The 18,547-nt window shown below is 37.9% G+C and overlaps 1 protein-coding gene across 2 annotated transcripts; it reads left to right on the forward strand.

The window, feature by feature from the left end:
* The first annotated feature begins 6 nt into the window (after positions 1-6).
* Positions 7-18,179, forward strand: NCBP3 (nuclear cap binding subunit 3). Of its 2 annotated transcripts, XM_054847198.1 has the most exons (13): positions 7-400; positions 2,160-2,225; positions 3,851-3,956; positions 4,918-5,043; positions 7,888-8,016; positions 10,271-10,344; positions 11,278-11,386; positions 12,131-12,230; positions 12,559-12,665; positions 13,262-13,547; positions 14,384-14,541; positions 15,679-15,843; positions 16,345-18,179. In XM_054847198.1, the coding sequence occupies exons 1-13, from the start codon at positions 140-142 to the stop codon at positions 16,578-16,580; spliced, it is 1,923 nt and encodes a 640-aa protein (XP_054703173.1). In that variant the 5' UTR covers positions 7-139; the 3' UTR covers positions 16,581-18,179. The 2 variants fall into 2 exon arrangements, with proteins under 2 accessions (XP_054703173.1, XP_054703175.1); XM_054847200.1 differs by lacking the exon at positions 16,345-18,179 and having other exon boundaries at positions 15,226-15,819.
* The last annotated feature ends 368 nt before the right edge of the window (positions 18,180-18,547 follow it).

Raw genomic sequence — 18,547 nt, forward strand, 5'->3', positions numbered from 1 at the left:
ACACCGCGGGCTGCTCCCCGGTGCCGCGGCGGGGCTGGGGAAAATGGCGGGACGGGCCGGCGGCGCCGCTCTCTCTCCCTGTCTCTATGGCCGTGACGCGCGCCTGAGCGTGTCAGCCCCCAACCGGCTCTAGCGTCGGATGGCGCTCTATCCGCCCTGCCGTCTCGGTGGTGATTCTGGGTGGCGGCGCTCTGTGCCGCGGCGGTGCCGTCTCGCTGGCCGGGCGGAGGGCGGGCCTGGTGGAGCCATGGCGGCCGTGCGGGGCCTGCGGATCTCGGTGAAGGCGGAGGCAACGGTGACAACGGCGGAGCCCCGCGGTCCGGAGCCTGAGCCAATGGAAGTGGAAGAGGGCGAGCTGGAGACCATCCCTGTGAGGCGTTCGTTGCGGGAGCTCATTCCGGTGAGGGGCGTGCGGTGGGGTCACGGGCAGGGGGGACGAAGTGGGGCCAGGGTCCGGGGGGGGGGGGGGGGGTTTGAGGGTGGCGGGGTGGGGGGTCTGCGGCGATTTCTAGGGGCATTTGGGGATACATTCGGGGGGAAAGGGGCAACATGGAATGGGGAGTGTGTGCGGGAAGCAGTGGGGTGAGGGTGGCGGGAGTCGGGGCATGAGGGGGCTTAGGGGTGTCTGAGGAGAGTAGGGGGAAAAAGCGTCAGAAGAAGCGGCCAGGATGTGCTTGGGAACGAAGGGAATAAAGGAGGTGGTGGAGAGGAGGATTTGGGGTGTAGTGGTGGACTGTAGAGGAAGGTTGTGGGTGGGAGAGTGTAAAAGGAGGGAACATAGGAATACCTGGAGTAGGGAGTAGGGGGGTGACCGTGGAACAACTGAGTTGGAGGCACTAGGAATGTGGGCTCTGAGGAGTGAGTTTTGAGGGTTTCCTTTCTATTCTACCCCCCCCCCTTTTCATTTTTGCTAATTGTTCCTGTACAAGTGTTAGTAGGATCAGGCCTAATATATAACAATGGGTCAGAGTTCTTCTAACCTCCTAAGTAATCTTTTGCTCTCAAAAGTTGTGTGGAAATTTCTTCAGAAACTAATCTCTAATGAGCTGACTTACCAACATGCTTGAGCTTCTACCAAATACGTGACCTAAGAGACAGCACCCTACTATACTTCCTTGTGCTCCATGAGTCAACCTTAGGTAGTGGGGGTCTTTAAAAAGAATGCTTTTTTTTGTTTTTCTTTTTCATAACTCTAAACATTTGGCAGTTTTACAGAAACTTTGACGCTGTTACTAAGAAAAACAGTTAGACTGTGTGTAGTTTGGTATTTCTAAACTGAGACTGGCCTACTTTCTAGAAAAAAGTCCTTTAGCCAAAATAATTATTGCAGCACAAATGTAAACAACACGTTTATCCCTAGAGAAAGCAAGGTGTGTTCTTCCAGCTCCAGACTTTTGCCAGGTGATGGTCCTGAGGGTGCCAGAATGAAAAGGTGCCATTTTTACATATGCAAACCACGGAATGGACAGAATTGGGTCATTGGTCCAGGGTCTGTGTGGTTTAGTGCTGTCTTGTGAATTCACCAGTCCTGATTGATGGAAATGAAGCTTGTAATTTTTTTTTTCCCCACAGCATTCTCCACTTTCACCCTTCATCAGTAGGGTTGTATCAAAATAGTAATGCTTCATCTTGCTGGTATTTGGAAGTTGGGTTTGAAATATTGGTAGGAACAGAGGTAAAAGTTTCTTGTTTAATTGTGGATATGGCTCAGTGTTCTGAGTTTTGAGATGAAAAGTTGCAAACAGACATTTCAGGAGTCAGGTATAACTGTTAAATCTGTTCATGTTTTACAAGGAAATTATACCCAAAACCAAAATTGTGGAAATTTTAGTTAGGAAGGGTGTTTGATAACTTTCTCTGTATTGCTGAGAGAAAATAAGTAAAAACCATAGCAGCGGCAGACCCAGAAACTAAATTTTGCCAAAGGAAAGAATCCTTATAGTAAAGGAAATTCGGTTCAGTTCATATGCTTTTACCTTCACTGACATCAGTGAGAGTTATTGCTTGTGTACCTGTCTATCTAGGGATGTAGCTTGGAGTAAGAATCAAGGAAAAGAGGATATATTTCTCATAGAAACAGGCAGATATTTTTTTCAGTATAGCAAGTATGTTGCTTTCAGTGTTCATTGAGATTTCACCACCGTTTTGCTTTGTTTCAGGACACTAGTAGGAGATATGAAAACAAAGCTGGGAGTTTCATTACTGGAATAGATGTAACCTCCAAGGTAATTTTTGTGCTGTGGTTCTTCAACGTATTCTAATTATTGCTACTGGAAAGGATGAACTGTTTCATTTATTTCTTCCCCAGTATGCACAGAGACTTAGCCTCATGGTCAGATAGCTGGCATTTTTCAACAACTAGGGGATTCTCCTTTTGATTGTGGCCTGCATCAGGACAGAGTATCTCTTGTAAGAACTATTGTTTTTAAGTTACAAAAATTTGTGTGCCAAAACCTGAAAATGTTTCTCTTGAAATTGCCTTGGTGCCACTCAGTATTGCAAAATAAAGCCCTTTGAGACAAGTCAGCTGAGATTTTTTTTTTTTTTCCTCTTAGGTGAGTGACAGAAGGAAGAACAAGTGCTTGGCAGGAAAATCTAGTTTCATTGCCTTGTATTTTCCAAGGGCATCTTATTGTTTCATTATTTAAGACATAGCTTGAAGAATATGAACAGCTGTTGCATTTAAATAACTTAAAGTTACATAATTCTGTGGAACTTAATCCTACAGCTCATCTCTGTACATTTAATACCGAATTGGCTGTTGTTTCATATTGTACAGTTGACCACTATATCTAGCTTTTGGTAATGCAGAAAAATCATTTAGTCCTATACTTTATAGGACTGATATATTTGTTAGAACACAAAATTGTGAATCCCCACCGCAACAGTGTGTTGACAAATGACATGAATTCCCATTTTGCCTTACTGAAGCTCAGAAGATTGTGCTTATCAAAGAGTACAAAAAGAACTCCAAATGAAGATTGAAAATCAGGTTTTTGGCTTCAATATCTAGCTTGTGCGTATTTTAATTCAGTAAAGAATTTGAAGTTGTCCTAGTTAGGGGAAAGCTATCATCTTTTGTTATGTTCTTTAACGATGCAAATCTGCCAAGACATCTTTGACCACATTTCTTAAAGTTTTTCAGTCTTTAAAAACTAGTAAAAAGCCCATGTTTATTTGGATATGATTGATGGCAGTTTTTGCGTAATCCAAATTTGTGTTCCAAATTTTACTTTGATTAGTAAGGTCCAAAAATGTATAGTGCTTCCTAATAAATTTTGTAGAATATGGTGCTTCTCAGTTTCAAAAATTGCACAAGATCCACATAAGCTGTTGCTCATGAGCTACTTAAAAGCAGCTTGAATTGCCAGTCTAAATAAGATGTGCGTAGTCAGCACTCAGCTAGTGTTGGTAAACTCATGCTCAGAGAGACAAGTTTACGTTTTTGTATATATTCAAAAAACAGATGGAGAAAAAACTCTTTGAAGACTAATTTTCCATGTGGTAGGAGTGCTTGTTTTAAGAGAGGGTTTTTTTGACCACAGCCTCCATATGTATGTTAGGAAGGAAAAGAATGTTACTACTCCATCGTAGAGTCCGAGCGCTGTCTGAGATAGCTTGTTTTCCACGCATCTTGATTCCCATTATGTTGCTGGACCTCCATTAAAACTATTACGTGGCACAGAAATGCTTCAGTGAATTATTTCTGCATTTTGAAATATACAGGTCTCTTTAGAATTTATAGAATTATTAATATAGATTGTTGCTGTCTGGTAAATTTTATTTTAAATCTCTTCTTGGGAATACTGCTGTGATTCCTGTTTTGACTGCATTGTTATTCATTTTGCAGGAAGCAATTGAGAAAAAGGAACAAAGAGCAAAACGCTTTCATTTTCGAGCTGAAGTGAATCTTGCCCAAAGGAATGTGGCGCTGGATCGGGACATGATGAAGAAAGGTATAAGTTTATCCAACAGACAAGAAGAAAAGGTCCCTTTGTTTATTTCCTCACAGTTCCTTTACTTGATTTATCCTGTAATATTTCCTGCATCCCCAGAAGTTTTTCCAGATCATTGCCAAAAGAAATCACTTTGGTGGGGTTTTTTTTTCCCATGTTTTTGTTTTAATGTCATTACTTTTTAAACTACTCAACAGTTATCATTTTGCTCCTCATTTTACCAACCCCAGAAAGAAGAAAACATTTTTGTGTACCTTATTTACTGTTTGGCAATGGCACCTAGTGCTACGTGTCCAAAATTAATCTTCTGGATCAGTGCTGCTTTAAGAATCTTTACATTCTTTGAAAAAACCTTGGTCACTGTTTATGTATGAGCGGAGGACTTTGTGTCCCGTACACAGTGACATCAGTTCTGTGCTGTACACACAGTGAAGCTGGACTGATTGCGCACGCTCTTAGATGGGAAGCTGGGCGTGTTGGAATATAAGCAGATCAGCCAGGAGATGTGTGCACAACAGATTGGCGCTCTTGGCATCCAGTTAGTTCTCAAGGCTTTTTTTCCAACTGGCAGCTTGGACCCACTAAGCTGTGGCCTATAACAGCTCTCCATCAGATGTTACAAGTGGAAGTGCCTTGTACACGTGTCCTGGTCTCAGGACTTGTTAGTATTCTGGCTCTTTAGTACTTCATGGTAGTACTTTGGCAGCATTTAAAAAAAAATAAATGTTTTAAGGCAGTTTGATCACTGTGCAATAGTTGCATCTACCAATGCTTATTAAAGTTTGCATTGTGGAATAATAATTCAAGTTCTGGTGTTTTAGAACGCTGTACATCATACTTTGCTTTAATTAGCTTCCCTTTAGCTTCTTTAAAATGTTTGCTTTATAAACCCATATGTTACTAATATAAAAGCTTGCTCTATAGAAATGAGTACCAGTTTTGTATCTGTTCCTCTTTATAGCAATTCCTAAAGTGAGACTGGACACAATTTACATTTGTGGGGTGGATGAGATGAGTACACAGGACATATTCGCCTATTTCAAAGAGTATCCTCCTGCTCATATCGAGTGGTTAGATGATACATCATGTAAGTAAATGGAGTGTTTGTCTGTAATTCTTACTTTTTTCTAGTATCAGTCATAGCTGTACTTCAGATGTCTTAGTGGCTTTCAAAGTCACTGATCTTTGTCTTAGTTTCCCTGTCATTTGCCTTAGTCAAAAGAGATTTAGAAGGAAAGAATTAATAGCATATGGTGAAAATCAAACCCACTATCTGGTTGAGTATTTATTATTGGAAAGAGATAGCATAGAATAACTTGCAGGTCTCTGAGTGGAAAAAAAATCAAAGGGCTAAAATTTTGTGCTGCTTACATGTTGACATAAATAGTATACCTGCTTGTGAGCATCGCAAAAGATGACCTTCTGAGAGAAGGTTATTCAGCTGTGTGCAGTTAGGCAGGCAGGTATGTATCCTGTTTTCAGCTGACATGATTTTCTTTCTAGTAGCAGGTAATGTTCTGTGTTTTGGATTTAGTATGAGAATAATGTTGATAACAGACTGATGTTTTTAGTTGTTGTGAGGTAGTTGTAGTGTCTACACTAAGTCAAGGACTTTCCAGCTTCCTGCACCCTGCCAGGTGCACAAGAAGCTGGGAGAGCACAGCCAGGACAGCTGACCCAGACTGGCCAAAGGGATATTCCATACCATATGATGTCATGCTCCATATATAACTGGGAAAGCTAGCTGGGAGGCAGGATCACTGTTTGGAAACAGACTGGGCATTGGGGTTTTTTTGTCCTTCCACACGTGGTGAGCAATTGCATTTGTGCATCATTTGTTTTATTAATAATGATAAAAATTATTATTATTATCTCCCTTTGTTATCTTATTAAACTGCCTTTATCTCAACTCACAAAGGTTTTTTCTGTTGTCTTCCCCATCCCCTTGTGGGGGGGTAGGAGTGAGTGAGCGGCTGCATGGTGCTTAGTTACCAGCTGGGGTTAAACCGCAACAGTATGGTTTTGTGCTGCGAAGGAGCAGACTTGTTGCCATATTTGTTTAGTGCATTTTCAGGGAGAAATTAGTGGGTGGAATAAGATAGCAGCTGAATGTGATTTACATAGATTGGAAAAGGAATGTAAATTCACATTGCAAGGGCTGTTTCAGGGTGTAAGTATGCAGTGAGATTGCCAGAAAGATAGAAGGTCATTGACAGTTATACTTTCTTCAGTGATAATAAAGATTGTACGAGAGCCATTTGCTACAGTTGGGTGCAGAATCATGGAATTGGAAGGCTCTGAGATTGTCATGTGGCTAGCAATCCTGTAACTGAAATCATAGAGAAAGAAGTAGGAGCCAGTGCAGGTTTTCCAATTGAATTGGGATTGCTGAAAACTGGTTTATTGACAAGCCTGGCTATGACCTGAGAATTAGTAGCGTGGTTCCCTGGAATGACCCTGAAGGAATTACATTCCAGTGCAAGACAAAAGATATGGTATGCTACAAAATATTGGTAACCTTGAAGTCACGATGTATGACAGCTTGATATACTGCCACAAGCTGACATAAAATTTGAAATGCAACGAGCAGTAAAGAGCTGCTAGATGAACCTGTGGTGATGCATAAGCTAGCAAGTGCACGGCTTAACTCTGTATATGAGGCTACATTTCTAAGATTGTCTGTTTATCCTTTTTCTTAAATGCTACATGTGTCAATTTAGCATGGAACCAGAGTGAACTTGCAGTGCAAAAATGTAGGCTTCAGAGTCGTAACAATACCCAATTATAGTTAAAACACATCTTTTTTAGTGATTAATTTTCATGCGGTGTCTGACTTAGCATGCCAACTGTGCTTGGTGAAAATACCAAGAAAAAGCATTGTCTTTTCAGCATAGATTTGCATCACAGCGTGGCAAAAATGTTAATGTTCCCAACTGAATTACCTCTCAAGGTGTCTTAGTGCAAAGGTGAATTCAGACAGTGTTCTGTCTTTCAAACGGATGAACGTAAAATGATAAAGGCTTTGAAAATTTGGAGATGTGAAGAGCAGGTAGGCATACAAATTGAAAAGTTATTAGCCAATCATTGAAGTTAGTATCTGGGTGTCCTTCACCTTGTAAATATTGTCTGTTCAAGTAATTTAGGAGAGAAACTTTTATTTTGGGACACTGTATAGTTTTCTTTATATCTGAATACACTCTGCTTAATGGCAGAGCAGTAAATGACATTTGTTGCTGTATTTACACTGAATGCATCCATGCAGAAAGTTTTTGTTCAAAACCTGTTTCTAAGCAGTTTTAGCTCTTTCAATTTCAACATCTATGAAATGCTTTTAATTGGCCTAATAGGTTATATTTTAGTATCATCTGCTGATACTTGAGGCATATACTGAACCATATTGTTAACCTCTGTACATGATAATCCGTGCAAAGTGCTTGAGCAGTCTCTCTTCTATTTTCCCTTATTTTTGTGCTTTTTGGAAAAGATTAACAGAATTCCACAGTAAAGTCCAAGGTTCTGTTAAATTGCCAAAGGGAAAACAATCAAGGCTTCTTTCTTCTCCCCACCCCCTTAATAGCATTTGTGTGCTAACACATTCATGAAATACACTGACCCTGATTCAATATCTGAATTTGCTGCACTCAGGAAGCAGTCTCTAATATATATGGTTGTGCATTTCAGTGATTTTGGTTTTGATCAGTTGTTGCATGTGGTTTTTGTAATGTGATGAAAGTTGTGTGTTCTCCAGCTTATCGAGTGTGTTAATATGACTTTCCCTACAAGATGTGTATCTGATTACTGTTTTGTCATGTCACTGTATAAGAGTGTTTATGAACTTCTGTTAGTGATTTCCCTCCAGTAAGACAATGTATGTGACTGCTTGATTATACAAACTGCATTTTGGTTTTGTATGTGTTTATAAATGTCACAGGTAACGTGGTCTGGCTTGATGAAGTAACAGCAACACGGGCTCTAATAAATATGAGTTCCTTGCCTGATCAGGAGAAAACAAAAAGCAGAGAAAACAATGAAGAAAAGACAGCTGAAAAAACCAAGAAAGGTATATTGAGATATACATATAGAGACATCATCTACTTAAATCAATGAAACTTTCAACTTGTGCCTGGGTACTGCATAATCTAAATTACTGAAGGAGCTTCTATCATATAGTTTCAGGTAAATGTATTCTGCCACTTTAAAAAAGGCTTTCATCTTGGAAACCTTTTGAAGAAGCTGCTTCTTAAAAGGTGGGTTGGAACTAGACCAAAAGCAGTAATACAGTTGATACCGAACATGTTAGATGTAGGGTCCTATTCAGATATGATATTTATAGTGGTACATGTTGCACAGAAATAAGTCTGTGTGATGTGCGTACAAAGGCAGTAAAAGGATGGATTCTAAGCATGGAAAAAGCAGGTGTAAGCAAGTGTCCTATTTTTGAAATACCACAGTTGATTCCTTTCTTGATACACCACCATCCTTAAGTGTATTGTTCACACTGTGTGACACTGTATCACTTCACCACTGTGTATATCATCTCTAAACTTGGCTATTGTACTTTCAAGAAGGAAGCACACTGAAAGGTCAGAGCAAAGCAGCAAAAGTACGTCTTAATGTTGTGATAAATCTGGTACCTGAATACCTTCATTGTAAATTTATTTTACTTTTATGGATGTAAATTAAAAATGAGGCTTTTGCTACCTTAGGACTGTTTTGCTGTTAGGCTGGTGTGAGAAATTGCTGTGGTTCAGAGTACTGTACCACACAGTACAAAGAGAGAGACGTATTTATTAACTCTTCCATAGATTTTGCTTAAACATGCTACATGAACAAAATGCAAGTAGCCAGTCTCTCCATATTTGCAGTGCTACCAAAAGCCTTTCTAGAAAGTTTGGAGTTTAGGGCTTTGTTAAACTTGTGGATCCTTCTAACTCATCCCCTTTTCTTGTTGCTTCTCTCCACAACGCAGTGGCTCCTCAACCATCCACGTGACTTTAATTTTTTGCGCAAATGTTGATAATGCTTCAAGTAAGACTTGTTATAAAGTTTTTGGAGATTAGTGACTGTCTTGTTTAAATGGAGCATAAATATATGTATTTAATCTGGTTGACTACAAATTACATACTGCATCATCATTACACCACATCTCAAAATAAAAACCATCATCTAAATTACTCCTACGTAAACTTATTCACCTGTTCATCTGGAAAAGTGGGATATTAGATGAAGTACAAACTGTTCAATTACATCTTAAGGTGGGAGATGCATACAGAGATACTGGAATAATCTGGCTTAGTTGCATCGTTACTTCTTCAGGTAGGAATTTGAGGGCTATTTAGACATTTAGGGAAGCAAGGGACCAGTCTACTGTGAGAAGCGTAAGAAGCTTATTTGGGGGGAAAAAAGTGCTTGATGCTATACCTGATGGAACTTAATTATTCAGGTTTGAATTTAGCTAATTTGTTTCCCTAAATTCCCTCTTTGGTTTCAGTTTGGCTAATCATGCTTTACTCTCTTCTTTGAACTTGTCAGGATCTTTTGAACAGCTGCTGCTCTCTATTTTAAGTTTTCAAGTCTATTGTTGGATGAGATTAAGATCAGGAACTCTGAAATATAAAAGGTTTTTTTTTTTTTTAGTCTTATGTCTATGAAGTACTTTGAGATCTTTGCAAATGATATTGGTATATGTTGATAGTTGTCCATATTAACTACTTTTTTTTGATGACAAAAAATCCAGTATCAATTTTCTCACTGTGAGCTAAAAAGAACCATGAAAAATCTATGCAAGCATCTCACAATTTTAGTAGTTCTGGAAGCGTGCACTCTTTTGTTAGTTATTTCACTTTGAAATTAAGTCACTAAGATTTTTTTTTTCGCCTGCTCTCTTTCAGAAACTTCTAAGCTTTAGAATAATAACCTGTTTTACATTGTTAGTATTGGATACTTGTAGGTACTTGCAGCATTTTAAAGGGAGGCTGAAGGAAATAGGTTTTTATATTCCTTTTACAGTCTTGGCCTTGCTGATCTCTGTCATACCCTGAAATGCAGTGCAATTTCATTTGCTTTCAAAGAATTAATAATCCATGTGTGCTGCCACAGGCAGTTATCTGCACAGAGGCTGTCTAGTTAATGTTATTTTGTGCTCATGCGTGCTTCAAATTTCTGTAGACATTTACTCTTTTGATTATTCTCTAGACTGCACAGAAGAAAGGATAACACCTTCAGTTTGATTTCAGAGAATATACGTAATAATAATCAAATGTGACTGACACACTAAAATGGAGGTTATTTTCCCCAATTATTTTCCTTCTCAGAAAAACAGGAGGAAAGTTCTGATGATGAGACAGAAGAAGGCGAGGTTGAGGATGACAATCCAAGTGATGTTGAGGTCAGTACAGAAAGAAAGTGAAAACACTATTATGGAAGTTTTGCCCTGACTGGTGTAAAGTCTTCATAACATTGTAGTTTTAACCATATGTATTTGCAACTCGCAGTTTAATTATCAAAGTAAATTAGATGGGGGAAATGACAGGAAGTGTAGATGTGCTGTTGGAGAGAATAGATACGTGAGAGTGTTTTGTGGAAGTAGATTTTGAAGAGTGCTAGGGCATCCAGCATGTAAGAGCTAGACTGGCTGCTCTTTTCTGCTGAGAGGAGGCAATGAAAAAACAATAGTGGAAAGCAACAGCCTTTCAGCAGTGCAGGCAGCGCTCAGAGACAAATAGGATTTAGGCTGTCCATAGATATGTGTGGGAATCAGCATACGCATTGATGTTTTGTAAGTAATTTAATCTTCACTGGCTGACTATATAATAGATGTGATTAGTATTTTCTTTAGGAGTGGCTCAGTGAACACTCATACATCGTGGAAGTCTGAATTTTAGTTTTTATAAAGCAGATATAAATTAAAAAAGTGCCTTTTAGTCATTGTGTGAGGGCATGAGAACCTGTTTGTAAAATCATTTAGCTATGAAACAAGCAAAAAAAAAATCAAATAGTTGTTTTTCAGTGTCCGAGTTGTGCTATTTATTTTCTGCATCTCAGTCAGTGATATAGTGTCATTTGAAAATTACTGGATTTAATAATCTGAGATAATGTTATGAAGGAAGAGAAGGAAATATTTTAAATCTTTAGGGCAAATTACTTTAAAAATTAATGTTAGTTTGTCAAGGAAAAAAAGCAGAGTTCATTTGAGCATAATTTGAAAAGTAACTTCCTTAATAATCAGTTGATTGCTTCTCTGTAAGCAATCCATTTTTGTTCAACAGTAATTTTATTTTTGAGTCCAAAATACCTTTTTTGCCCCCCGCCCCCCCCCCAGTTGGATGCCCTCTCCCAGGTAGAAGAGGATTCTCTCCTGCGTAATGATCTTCGCCCTGCCAATAAACTGGCTAAAGGAAACAAGCTATTCATGAGATTTGCAACTAAAGGTAAATGAACAGCTTAACAAGCATCATGAATTAATCGCTTGTTGTAGTTTTATTTGTTGACTAATTAATGGCTTGAAGTACCTAATTTTTATTTGCAAAATTAGGTGTTTTGCTAATCATTAGGTATTAAGATTTTGCAATAAATCCACATTTAATGTGTGAATAAAATCCAGTTCAAGTTGTATGAAAATTACTGTACATAAAGAATTTTACCTTGAGCTCAAGGCATTCTTCCCAGTACCATAGAATAGGTTTTATGATGCCCTTCTCCACAGAAGTAAATTCCACATTTTATAAATATGAAAATAATTTGAGATGCTGATGAGGTATTAGTGGAAATTATTGCTAACTACAGTTGAGATATTAAATAATATATTTATGAGTAAAATGAAAATCCATATAATTTCTGGGCCATGTGGGAAGTGACACATTCATAAGGAAAAGAAAAGTCATGAATAAGGTAAGTATAGCCTCCAGCAGTTACAGTGGGATGTAATGCTCTGTTAACTGAGTCTCCCTAGAATTAAGTTTCTAGACGCAAATAAAACTGTGGTGGTAGGAGAAATTTCAGAGGTGTCAGCAAAATTGTATCCTTGTTGAAGGAGATTGAAGTAATGCTGATCTGTAAGACATATTCGGCCTTATTTTCACTCTCTGCGTCTTTGGATGGTTATTTATTTTTATGCTGGTGTTGTAAGAGATATTCTAAGAGGGAAATATTCCTTTAATTTATGTTGTTTTCAGATGACAAAAAAGAGCTGGGAGCTGCAAGGCGAAGTCAGTATTACATGAAATATGGCAATCCGAATTATGGAGGCATGAAGGGAATTCTTAGCAATTCTTGGTGAGTATTGGATAGCAGAACTGGAATGTTGCGGGTAATTGGACAAGATAGTCTAAAACTGTTCTAATTTGTGAATTTTCTTTCTCTTCAGTTTATGTAGATGCTTCTTATGTGTAAATAACGTTTTTGTAAAGTGACTGTGAATTTGCAAGGGGAGTATTTTCTCAGGAAAATAAAGAATGTTTATATTCAGAACAGATCTCTGACATAAATGTATGTCTGCTATTAAAGTAAGTGATAATTGCATATGCTTAATCCAGGACTGAATATGGCTCATTCACGATGCCTTTTCTGTGACAGGAATGTCATTCTTTTTCTGGTGTTTCAGGAAACGAAGATACCATTCGCGTCGAATCCATCGGGATGTGATAAAGAAAAGGACGCTTATCGGTGATGATGTTGGCTTGACTCCTCCTTATAAACATCGTCATTCAGGTAATTGATGCGATATGTCGACAGTGAATCACATTTTAAGTGTTTGTAGAGAACAGCTGAGGCAGAAACTTGCACACTGCTGATGACTAAATTTAAAGTTGCTGATTGATGTTTAAATCAGTATATGTGATAAATTCACGCTAATGATACATGCATTCTTTTTGGCGTTACTGCTTACAGGACACAAAAGGATTATCATGGAGCCAACAGTTGTCACATTAAGCCCTGCAAGATCATAGGAATTGTTATACTTAGTTCAGGAAGTACGAACTACTACTACAGTACTACTACAAGAGGCAATTGTACTTCATTTATTCAGTCCAGTTTTATGCTTGAGCAGGCTTCTGAGATAGTGAACGCCATGGACTTTTTCTCTCCTGTCATGATTTTCTTCCACTTAGGCTATTCTGTAATATAGATTCCACTTAAAATACTTTGCAAAATATTCTCTCTCTTTAGCCTTAGAACACTACAAGGACTCATTTGTAGTGGATCATTAATTGCAGTGATTTTTTTTTTTTTTTTGGCCTTCATTTTAATGTACCTTATATGAATGATAAACTGAAGTTTATCAGAATCGGTTTGTTTTCCTACAGGCTTAGTAAATGTTCCTGAGGAGCCTATTGAGGAGGAAGAAGAGGAGGAAGAAGATCAGGATATGGATGAAGATGACAGAGTTGTGGTAGAGTACCGTGACGAACTGCAAGCTTTCAAACAGTCCCGAGACCGCAGTGCAGCAAGACGATCGAGTGCTAGTGCATCTGATTCTGATGAAATGGACTATGATCTTGAACTGAAAATGATATCAACACCCTCTCCCAAAAAGAGCATGAAAATGACAATGTATGCAGACGAGGTGGAATCACAACTGAAAAATATTAGGTAAAAGTTTCTTGTTCTTTAAAAGTATCAGTGAAAAAGCATTCTAATTTTTAATTAGTGACAGAGCTGTCAAAGCAAAAAGATGAACTGTTGAAGCTACTTTTTCAATTCTTAACATAATTTTGTAGTAGATATTTTAAAAAGAAATACAAAATGCAGAAAACTGTGATACACGCTTTTAATTACAATTAACATTTTTTTAAATATACCTTCCTTTGCAGATTTCTGTAACCCTCCTTCTTGATAGTAATGAAGCTCAAAGTGGAATCAATAGAAACATATGCAAGCCAGTGCAATTAATTTCTTGCATTTCATAGCTAGGCCAGGGACAAAGAGCTCCTCTCTCTCTTTTCCCTTTATCCATTCCTCATTTCTCAGAAAGAAGAATAACCCTTGAGTTTTGAAGACAAAAAGGAATTTATGTTCATTATGGGCATATTAACCAAAATTGCATATATTGTAGATTATTAAAATAACTTTAACACGTGTCCCTTCAGTAGTATGATTGTACTTCATTACAATGTCAGGTCCTTTAACAATTTTGAGGTTGCTTATTTGCTCTGAATTTTGACCCAGAGGAGTCAAAGGAGCCTTAAGCAGATAAACTCGATATCTGCCTTGAAATGGGTACTGAGGTATTCATGTGGTTATTGCTAAACTTAGGATTCTGACTGGAACACGTGGTCTTCTAAGTAATGTTTTTACTTCTGTTTCTCGGTAGAGAAATCCTGATATTACTGTTTTCTATGATGTAATTTTACATACAAGAAGACTTAACAATTATACTAGATTTGATTTCATTTAAGGGATGGTAAATCTTTTGTTATTTGATTTAGGAATTCCATGCGAGCAGATAGCATAGCAACCAGTAACATCAAAAATCGGATTGGCAGTAAAGGATCATCAGAGAAAGTTGCAGATGTAAGACTACTGTTAGAAGAAAAACGTCAGAATAATACTGGGCCACGTCAGCCAAACAGCACTGTAAAATCAGGTAATTTTAATCTCTCACTTTGTATGGAATTGCAACTGAACCGTTAAAATGGATATATTCATTTCACATCTCTGCTCCGCTGCAACTTACAAACCTGAGGAAATTCTGTTCAGCAGCAGTTTCTGCATCCATACAGTTAATTTTTCCTCTCTAAGAGACTGAGTTAGGGATTGCTTTGGGGGAAAAATGAAGTACGTTTCAGTTGAAGAGTGACGTCCTTTTCAATTTGCTCACTCTGAGGCAGAGATTCTGTACGAGACTGAGAAACATAGCATGTGGGGGAGCTCATCTACAAAATGCAACATGAAACACTAGCCACTTACATGAAAGAACATGCATTACATGAATATGGATGTATTTTTCAATTGGCAGGCTTAACTGTTGCTTTTTTGACTCGGGTATGTGTAATTTCAGCTACCTCAGACATACGTTGTATCCGGAGAATTATCTGACTGATAAATGAAAGATACCCTTTTCTATCACTGTAATGTAGAAGTTACCCCTTCTGCACATTTTTGGGCTCTGACAAGTTGGCACATAAATCTTATAACTTCCTTTGCCTTTATGTCTTTGTTAGAACCTTCTTTAAGACTAGTAATATCTACCTAAGCCAGACAAATTTCAGAGTGTAAGAACTCGCATCGTGTGCTAAGTATCAATATATTTTGCATTCTTGTCTTCCAGTTTTCATTTTTTTTCTGCAAAATATCAAGCAGTATTAGAATTCTAAAGCAAGGTATCTGATATCTGAAAAGAACCATTGAAGGTACACCAATTTTTCTATAACCATACCTTATGCTGGATCCATACACACTATGCTGCTAAAATAGAAATGCAGTGAGCCATGGAATGATTTACTTTTTGGCTCTTCTGGAGAGAGCATGACCTGAAAACATTAAATGTCAAATTTGTTGCCAAAAAAAAAAAAAAGAAATCTGGATAAATTGTATTGCAGACATTGCCAGGACTGAAATGTGAGTATGAAAGGCTTAAATGAAAAGACTACAGAAAAGATAAAACCAGAGACTCTGTTTGGTTTCAAGTTGTACAAATTGTGAATGTGCATAAAATTAGCTGGCAGAACTAGAATAAATGTGACATGATTTTTGTCTTCTTAATCACTGAAAATATCCCTAGATGTGCGGCAAAGACTGGGAAAAAGACCACATTCTCCAGAAATTAAACCTCCAAGTAGTACCTCTGTTCCTCGTCGAGAACCAATATCAGATGTACACAGCCGGTTAGGAATCCCCAAACAAGATGTAAAAGGCCTCTACTCTGATACCAGAGAGAAGAAATCAGGTTAGTTTTACGGAGAAAATGTAATACTGCAATGCCTTTGATTTTAGAGTATAAGAGAAATTTCAGCAGCAAGTCATGAAGGATGATCAGCTGAGTGAAATTAAAGATGAATTAGCAAATGTTTGTTCAGAGCTTTGAAATCTAAATACCTGTAGGTAGGTTGAGCTGAATATTTTTATGAGCAATATTTTTATATAGGTATGCTTAAAAGTAGAGGGCTCCTTTAAAACTCTGGTCAAACCAGTACACTAAAACCAGCATAATGAATGCAATGGCACTTCAGACCTGGGTGTAGCATTCTCTGCAAATGAGAAACAGTGAACAAGATATTTTAATTTCAACTACTGCTTCAAAGCATAGTGAGTTCCATGGCAAACATTAAGGTGAGAGTACGAGGAATTTAGAGATGCAGTGAATACAGGACTTGGTTCCTCAGACTTCCTCCAGAATTCCTCCTGGTCCTGTCTTTTTTTAAAAAATGTTTGTTTTTCATCTGATTAGGTAATTTATGGACCAGATTAGGTTCTGCTCCGAAGACGCAAGAAAAGACTTCAGATAAACCTGAAAACTCTGTGGCATCTCCAGAGGAAGATGATTCAGAGCTCCAGCGGGTTTGGGGTGCTCTCATTAAGGAAAAAGAACAGTCTCGGCAAAAAAAGAGCCGATTGGATAATTTACCATCTCTACAAATTGAAATCAGCCGAGAAAGCAGTTCTGGCTCAGACACTGAATCATGATTGTTTTTACATTCTGATCCTCAAGATTGTGACTCTGCAATGTGGCAAGATTTCCTTTGCCCAAAAGCTGGACACTGGCAAAGACTCTGCAGTGAAGGTTCCAGAAGTATCTCTGTTCCTTTTATACAAAAACAGAGATGCGTATACCACTTGAAACCTAAAGCAATCACGTTTGTCTGGAGTCTGTGGTTGGCCCTGTGTTACGTAGGGCATTGTCATACATGTTTATTACAGCAAACCTGTAGTTAATTCTAGCAGAACACTTTTCCCCAAGCTTTGAACTTAAAAGAAGAGGCAGAAATGCTCTGTATTTTTAAGAAGACCTTTTTGTTCTCAATATTTTTAACATGGAGCCTTTTAACAAAATATTTTACACGGTTCATCCAAAGAACAGGGCATTTCATAATCAACATCGTTGCCTTGCCCTTCTGGCTCTTACCAGCACCTTCCCTTTCCTCTTGAAGTAATAACAATAATGCTTTCTGGGTAGGCAGCCAGCAAGGATAAAGCCTGAAGGGACTATCACATTCCCTTCCTCCAAAATACTGAATGTAAATCTAAGTTAAGTGTTTTAGTACAGTGAAATTTCACATAGTATCAACGTAGCATCACTGCTCTCAAGGAATTCTGCTCATTTATTTTGGTGATACTATGTTCTGCTGTAGTAGGGATTGAGATGGACAAGACTGCAAAGTTGGATGTTTGAGAATTGTGTAAATTCCCAAGGGTTTCATTTTTTTTTGTTGTTGTTACATGATGAGAAATTCTATTTCTTTGGTTTCATCTGTATGATGTTTTGAAGAAAACTAACAATTTAAAAACAAACGTTTTTATATTTGTGAGAATTTTCCTGTTGGCCACAGTGAAAGCTATAGTGGTGTTTTCCTATGTGCTGTTTAACTATATATATATATATAACTGAAAGAGAAAAGGAAAACTATAGGATCACTGTCTCATGTCAATATTTTTGAATGTTCTTATTGTATAGTACATGTGGATGTGGACATGGTTGACTTGTTACATTAAGCTTTTTTTACCTGCATTACTCTCTCTATGTAGGAAAAAGGTTTGATCAGTGTGCAACTGCAATTTTTTTCTTGTTGCCTATGGCATTTATTTTGATTGCCAATAATTCTGAATAAGGAATAATGCTAGCACATCACATTCTGGTAAACAGAACAGGTAGCAAAAACATTGTCTGCTACATTTTGGTAGTCTGAATATTTGTTTGCGTTGTCCCTATTTCCTAGGTTCTGTCAGTCCAAAATGTCTATGAATATCTCTTCCCCTTTCTGCTTTTTAACAAACAAACGTTTTATCCTTTTTTCCCCTATTTTTGTACTAAGTTGAAGTAGGTTTGAGGCTTCACAAAAGCAAGGAATCTGCAATTAACTTTTCTTATTGCTTTATCATGTATAAGAATAGCAGCATGTAAAATGAAAGGTAAAATGTAAGGTACCGCGACTAGAAGGGTAATCTGGGGACTGACTGGGCTTCAAGCCTTATTATTTCCTTGTTTTGTGACACTCATCCTTGATTTTATATTTAATTATTGAATATATAAATATGTCTCATAAAAGTACTGTTGAGAGTAAATGACTGCAATGTCTGATCACTGTAATAATTCATTTTCACGTGTGCTTTCATTGATATCCCTTGCAAAGTTTTCAGATAGAATCATACCCATACTACACCCATTTCTCAAGATTCTGATAAAATTTATTTAACCAGTGTCTTTTTGCCAGTAAACCTTTGTGTTGTATTACTGCTTTGAATCCATTATGACCTTTCCTTTTCCTGAAAGGAGATGGTAGATACGAATCATGCCCCTGGTCCATGAAGATAGGTTTCTGCATTGTTGTGAACCTTTGCGTGTTTTTTAAGCTCAGCAACCAGTTGTGATCTGCTGGTAACTGTTTTTCCATGGAAATACTCATAACTTGAGCCTGGTGAAGGACAGACTTAAC

Source organism: Grus americana, chromosome 19 (assembly GCF_028858705.1).
Source record: "Grus americana isolate bGruAme1 chromosome 19, bGruAme1.mat, whole genome shotgun sequence".
NCBI classification, from domain to species: Eukaryota; Metazoa; Chordata; class Aves; order Gruiformes; family Gruidae; genus Grus; species Grus americana.

What these genes read in the sequence shown, in the direction of transcription:
- NCBP3 (XM_054847198.1), top strand. Translation starts at nt 140, where the DNA reads ATGGCGCTCTATCCGCCCTGCCGTCTCGGTGGTGATTCTGGGTGGCGG. An exon ending in CGTTGCGGGAGCTCATTCCG is followed by an intron (nt 401 to 2,159) that starts GTGAGGGGCGTG and finishes GCTTTGTTTCAG; the next exon opens with GACACTAGTAGGAGATATGA. An exon ending in TCGGGACATGATGAAGAAAG is followed by an intron (nt 3,957 to 4,917) that starts GTATAAGTTTAT and finishes TCCTCTTTATAG; the next exon opens with CAATTCCTAAAGTGAGACTG.